The sequence below is a fragment of the Bemisia tabaci genome, chromosome 4 (assembly GCF_918797505.1).
Source record: "Bemisia tabaci chromosome 4, PGI_BMITA_v3".
Taxonomy (NCBI): Eukaryota; Metazoa; Arthropoda; class Insecta; order Hemiptera; family Aleyrodidae; genus Bemisia; species Bemisia tabaci.
Window position 1 is genome coordinate 12,393,745 of NC_092796.1, and position 6,546 is coordinate 12,400,290.

Below are 6,546 nucleotides of genomic sequence, written 5' to 3' on the forward strand. Positions count from 1 at the left end.
CAAGCGTCATTTCAGTTTACATCTGGCGTGGGATCGGCGTAAATGCTCCGCACGAGTCGAGAGGAGATGGCAGGAGGAATAAAACTCTCGGTGAAATAAAATGAAACATTAAAATATGGTCAGCAGTTCTATCCCACTTGTACATTTTTGAACCTTAACTATTCTCAATTAAAAGCATCGATTGCAAAAAAATTTGAATTGCCTGGTCAAAAGAAAACAAATACTCAACGTGAGTTAAATCAAGCATCACAGCGGTTTTGGCAGGCCTCTCGATCGAGAGTTGTTATCTTTTCCTACCCTGCGTCGTTCTTTCAACAACTTGCTATAGCTTGGCTAAAGCGTCAAAATTAAAGTCGCCATATTTTCAAATCGCTAAGACAGTCACGGCAACGTTTACCTAGTGTGTGATTTGACTTCAGCAGGTTTTTCCCAGGTTTTTTCACGAGCGGGAAGTTTAATTTATGCATACAAAAAGTCATTATCTTAATTAGGAGTCCCTGTCGGTGATTTTCATTGAGCGAATCGTGTTTTACATGAAATTTTATTTTAGAAACATGGATCAGAATGCTGATCCGTGCGCTGTCTACGGATCCATTACACTGAAAAAAAAACCACATTGGATCTGGAGTCCATACTCTTGAAAACATTGACAAGAAAAAATAATCTTGATTCAATCGGATTTTTGCTTCGAATCAAAACGAAATTCCGCTTAAAGTAAGATCGCTTAGTTCTCGATTTAAGTTAGATTCTCAGATTGAATCAAAGACGTACATTTTTCTTGTCGATGTTTTTAAGAGTCCTGGACTCAAGATCCATGTGTCATTTTTCCAGTGTAGAAATTATTTCAAGACATTACATGGTTACCCTTAACACCTGTCACCTAATCACTTGGCAATATACTTTCCTTTATCCCCCCCCCCCCCCCCGGTTCTTTATGTACCCACTGAGTTTCACTTGACAGAGCTCTCCGATAAAAACTGATTCTGCAACATGGAAAAAAGTCTCATCGAGGATTTGGAATCCGAGGACCCGATCTAAGGGATTTCGATGGCAGTTACGACGGGGAGGATGGGCGCGCAGTGGGGGAGGGTAAAAGTGGGCGCCCAGTCACAGAGATCGTTTGCATAAGCTGTGTCTAGCACATGCAAATGCTGTTATTCTTAACCTAATGGAAATAAATATTTAATAGCCATTTCCTTTTACCGGCTTAAATCCCGAGAGTGATACCTACTCCGATTTTTACCACTTTCCTCCGCCATCCTGGAGCGGCGCCCTTTTCTATGACATAATTTATCTCCGACTCGTGACTCACTCCTAAACTCTCCTTTTTTCCGGCCAATCGAATTCATTCCATGCATCCCAATACCTCCCGGTCTGCGGAAAAGTAAAACTCGCTCATCTTCCCCGCAAGAAAATTATTTTTGATCAAGGCAGGCAAAATCAGGGCGTCTACTAAAACAGGCTGGCCGAAAATCAGTACTTTTACAGTACTTTTTCAGTACACTCCCGAGAAATTCAGTACCGTCACAACAGAAAAATTCAGTACATTTTCAGTTCCTCCAATTGACAAAATTCGAAAAATGTTAAATAATTTGCGCTTAAATAGCGAAAAAAATGTCAACAAATGAAAAAATTCCGGACCCTCTTGCGGAATTTCCACACTTTTTCAGTACTTCCGGACCAACCTTAAAAAATAAGTACTATCTCCGGACTTGTAGACACCCTGAAAATGTACTACAGTTTTGCCTTTTTTGCGATCAATCACTGTTTATATTGATTCCTTTTTAGAAACAAAGTCACTTTCCGTCTAAAGATGTACTACATTTTGCATTTTTTTCGATCAATCACTATTTGTATTGGTTCCATCTTAGAGACAACGTCACCTTCCGGCCAAAGTATCACAAGCGCCATGCGACGTTTAAAAATTTCCGTCGGCTTTTTATTTTTTTACGGAGAAATTTTTGGTTGAATCTGAATGAAAATTTCACCGTATTTTGTCGGCAGCACAAAGAAAATTCAGTGAAATTTTCGGACAGCTTCGTTGAACAATTTCTCTCTAAAAAAATAAAATTGCAGCGAAAATTTTTAAAAGTCGCATGGCGCTTGCGACAAATATTGGCAGATATTAGAATGAACATAATGGTTTACGCACTTAAAATGGCCAGTAAAAAACTTGCAACGTAGCAAATTGAGGTATGAGTGTTTGCATTGATGAGAAAAGTGCCTCGACCTATGCAAGCGTCAGAGTGATTCATAGGAAATCGTGATCTTCTGCCATCAAGTTGAAGCGACACTCTATTATGGAAGGCGCTCTGAGCAACTATTCCGCCACCGCAGTGTTGCACAGTATCAGCTGAAAATGAAGGCGCGCCAAAGTATGCAAATTTGTACAGTCCTGCTGATCGTGCGATGTGGCTCCAGCTCAATCGATTTTTGTGAAACTTGGTATAAGGTGGCATGTATTGCCGGGAATCTTGAATTTCAACTCAAATTTTCGAAATTCAAAATTCCGAGACGGCGCAAGTCAGTTTGTTTTGGCGCTTTTCTAACTCTCCGGCCCGTTTACTTCAAGTGCTATAGATTTCGGGTCCGCTTTCATTCGCTCAAAAGTTCCTCTCATACCTCTATTCCCTTTTTGTAGCGAAAGCATACAAATAGACTTAAATGAAACATTATAATAATATTTTTTATTACCTCGGAAAAATATCGGAAGATATAAAATTGTTCGTAATCGGTTTTCCACCTTAAATATGGGCAAAGAAAAAGTTGCAACGTCACAAATTGAGGTATAAATTACTTGTACCAAACCGTCGGTGTTGAGAAAATTTGCACTTAACTGCGGGCACGCGCTAGAGTGTTATGTCAGCTAGCGGCAATTGATTGTAATCCTCTGCCGTCAAGTCTACGTGATACCTCGAAGGCGCTCTGAGCAACTATTCCGCCACCGAAGTATTGCACAGTATCAGACGAAAGTGAAGGCGCACTAACTTATGCAAATTGAACTGGTATCGTTTACTGCTGTATAGTCGATTCCTACTAATCCTACGATATGCGGCTCCTGTTCGATCGATTTTTGTAAAACTTGTTGCTGAGGGTAATACTTGTTCTTGACGTACTTACTAGCCTTTAGCCAATGCTTTAGCGCTCGAGTCTTATTGAGAATATCTGAAATTTTCTTATGTTTTTAGGCAATAAAAATTGAAGCGCGATGGCGCAAGGCGTGGACTCTCTATGCATCCGCTCTATATAGGTACAGCTAATGATTTGTCGCTCAAATTCAGGGAAAACATTAAAAAACGAGGCCCGAACACGCCTCTCCTATCTTCGACTGTGTTGCGACAGTCGATTATTTTCTCCTTTTTTTTGCATTTTGATGTCTGGTTCTTTTTTAGGATGTATTTATAAACCTACATCAAAACCTCGTACGTAGGTACAGGCACCATACGATGGTGAAAGTGCAGAAGTGCGTAGCTCGGAAAACACGATTTTCCAGGAGAGTAAAAACACTGTCTGCATTCCTCTTTATTGTTAGTAGAAGGGTAATAATTCTTGAGCATAGCAAGAATAAGATGCTTTTTCAGACGCCTTCAGCATTTTGAATAATTTCTCGAACCGTTAGAAAATACGGCAGAAATGCCGAGATTCGCGTTTTCGGCACTAAGAATTGACACTTCATCACGAGATACGCATTTTTGCAATTTGTGTTTTAAACCTGTTGTTGGCGGATTTGGATCATTTAAAGACTGAAAAAAGAGTTTCATGCTTACAATTCCTTATCAGATAAGCTTTAGTTTGATCTCATATGGCCAGATCAAGCATTGTAGGATTGGAAAATGACATTTCATCACGAGATGCGCATTTCCGTAATTAGCGTTTTGAACCTTCTCTTGATCATTAAGATCAAAAATAGAGTTTATTCATCCTTAAAACTTGTTTAGAAGCTTCAGTTGATCCAGTGCGATGAGTCGCCAGAGAATAAGAAAAGAATCAGAGAATTGGCTTCCTTGAGTAACTTTTAAACCGTAGGTACCTGAGAAGATAGTGCATAGTCTCCAGAATATATCGTCTCTGCGAGGACTCTCAAAAAATTATGTAGGTAATACTTTTTTTTCTAATTTTCCCCCAACACTTTAGCATATACCGTTTGGAACCTACAGCCATCTAATGCCCGTAGAAACCCGACAGACATCCATGCTCCATCCATCCACACTCTATGCCTTTCAAATGGACCAGTGGACAAAGTACCTTTTCTTCAATTCTGATTATTCACAGTTCAACAAAATGAGCTCCATGTGCCAGAATGATAGGCAATATGCAATGCAATGAAAAATTGCAACTTATCTCAATTTTATTGCATTTAGTTTCAACAAATGGGGCCCCTTCAAATAGGAGATAGGCAACAAACTCAACACTTAGTGGAATTGCAATATTTTTACTAGGTATGCAATTGCTACTTGTTGCAATCTGTGCTACTTGGGCTCACGAGACGAGCGAGACTTAGCAATTAAACAGCTTTAATCAGAGTCAGCCTAACCTCATTGCATGTTACCTAATTTCCCCTCACGTATCACTCTTTTAATAGAAAACCAAACATTGCTCCACCCTTAAACTTTAAGCATACATTCTTTGAAATCTGGAAGTAATTCGTAGAGAATATTAAGGTAGGTATTGTAGTTTTTCCGTAACAGAAGATAAGGTAGGGGGAAAAATATGTATAGAATGCAGTTAGGTTGATTTTAGTTCATGCCACCCTCTTGGATCAGATGCTCTGAAAAGTTTACTTTTGGAAGAGGACTAACACAAAACTAGGCAAAGTAAGTGAATATCTACAGTGTAAGTCGGCAATCACATAACTCGGTTTGCAACGTCGCAGACTTCCTGTCCTACTTTATTTTTTAAATGGAAAACTACTCGACGGAGCCAAAAAATTTTTGTAAACATTTTTAACACATCTTAGAGGATTACTTCCATTCGGAGATGAACTGAGGGCATGGTCCTATTCATTAACTGCCTACAGCCATCCATGTGTTTGGCAAGAACTCAAGCTTAACATTACAGTGAAAATCGGATACAATGACCCTCTAGGGACCGGCCGGATTTGGTCGTTGTATCTGATTGTCGTTATAGTTTATGCACGAATACACTGAGTCAATGGGAAGTCAATTATGGGTACGACCAAATTGCATGTTGTTATGACCGATATGTTCTAAAAAGCGAAGTCGTAATATCCGATTCCCACTGTACTAGAATACTTAGGTTGGAAGAGTATGAACACATCGTTTCATAAAAACCATTGGGGCAGCCAACCTCACCACCTAAAATGAAGGACCGTGGCTGTTTTCAACCTCCACATTCACAGAGAGGTAGGCTGGCCACTAGCTATGCTGGCCGCCATCAGAATTAAAATTTAATTGTTTCAAAAATTATCCCAGAGCATAATCTAAATAGACCCCATACATCAAAATTAATCGAAAGCATTGAACACCGTATGCATTTAAGCTTTCATTGATTGACATTAGAGCAAGAATTTGCTTGAAATGAGAACAGGTTATTGGTAATAATAGGTTGACTGCCCTCATTGCCCTTAAATTCGTTCGTAGAGGCATCAATGCAGGTGTAATAGATTTTCGAAACTATAGATCTGTTCCAACTCTCCCAATCTGGGTACTCTACACGTTATGTATCCTACTAAAGGAACGTTGTGCAAGCGATGCTCATTATTAATCAGAAAACAAATACAATTATTAAACATTTATTTTATAAGTTACAAAATTACACTGGGCGAAGGTACATGATGTGAAAAAGTATAGTGGATTCAGGATGTAACATCAACAATTACATCAAAGAAATACAATTAAGTTATGACCAACCTGATTGAGGCATTTACATTTGTAGGTCTCCAAGGGCGAGTAGAACAAATTAGGTAGATTTTCCTGCACCACGTAAGAGAGTTCGTCCACATGTTTCATCGTCTTCCGATGCACCGCAGGCATGATGCAGTCTTTGAGGAGAATGTTCTATGTACAACCTGAGATTACTTTTTTCCGGATTTCTTTATACCACCACCTACGAGGGGTCCTTTCTGTGCTGCCTTAGCTTTGGCTTCTTGCAGAGCCTTTTGGGTCTCTTTCTGCTTTTGTTTCAGCGCGATCTCGTCGTCGTCCATCTCTTTGGGACCTTTCTTCGGTGCCTTCAACGGTTTTTTCTTTCCTCCTTCGCGACCAGACATACTGATGAGTCACTAATAAACTTAAAATTGATGATCGAGAGTTTGAGCTCTGAAAAACTGGCGATATCACTAAAAACTTTGCTGTGAAAACGTGCTTAGGCGGCTTAGGAGAACAAACAAAAATAACGGCTGTCAAAACATTTGAGGTTAGAAGTTTGTTGACAAATTTCATAGAGTGTAATGAGTGGGAAACTTCTGTATCGTAACCATCTCTGATTGGTGGGTAGTTCCCGCGCCCATTTTTTAGACCCATTTATTCAAAATTCAAAAGCAGAAATGAGATTCGAAAATCAGAATAAAAAAAGCAGTTGTAGTTC

General features: G+C 39.5%; 1 protein-coding gene across 1 annotated transcript; it reads right to left on the reverse strand.

Annotated features, from left to right (window-relative positions):
• Nucleotides 1-5,736: 5,736 nt before the first annotated feature.
• LOC109033543 (translation machinery-associated protein 7) lies at nt 5,737-6,348 on the reverse strand. Its single transcript, XM_019046213.2, has one exon. It carries the CDS (start codon nt 6,227-6,229, stop codon nt 6,035-6,037), a length of 195 nt encoding a protein of 64 aa, XP_018901758.1. The 5' UTR covers nt 6,230-6,348; the 3' UTR covers nt 5,737-6,034.
• Between the last annotated feature and the right edge of the window lie 198 nt (nt 6,349-6,546).

Bases quoted from the DNA above. Each gene is read 5' to 3' on its own strand.
- LOC109033543 (XM_019046213.2), bottom strand. From the start codon at position 6,229: ATGTCTGGTCGCGAAGGAGGAAAGAAAAAACCGTTGAAGGCACCGAAG.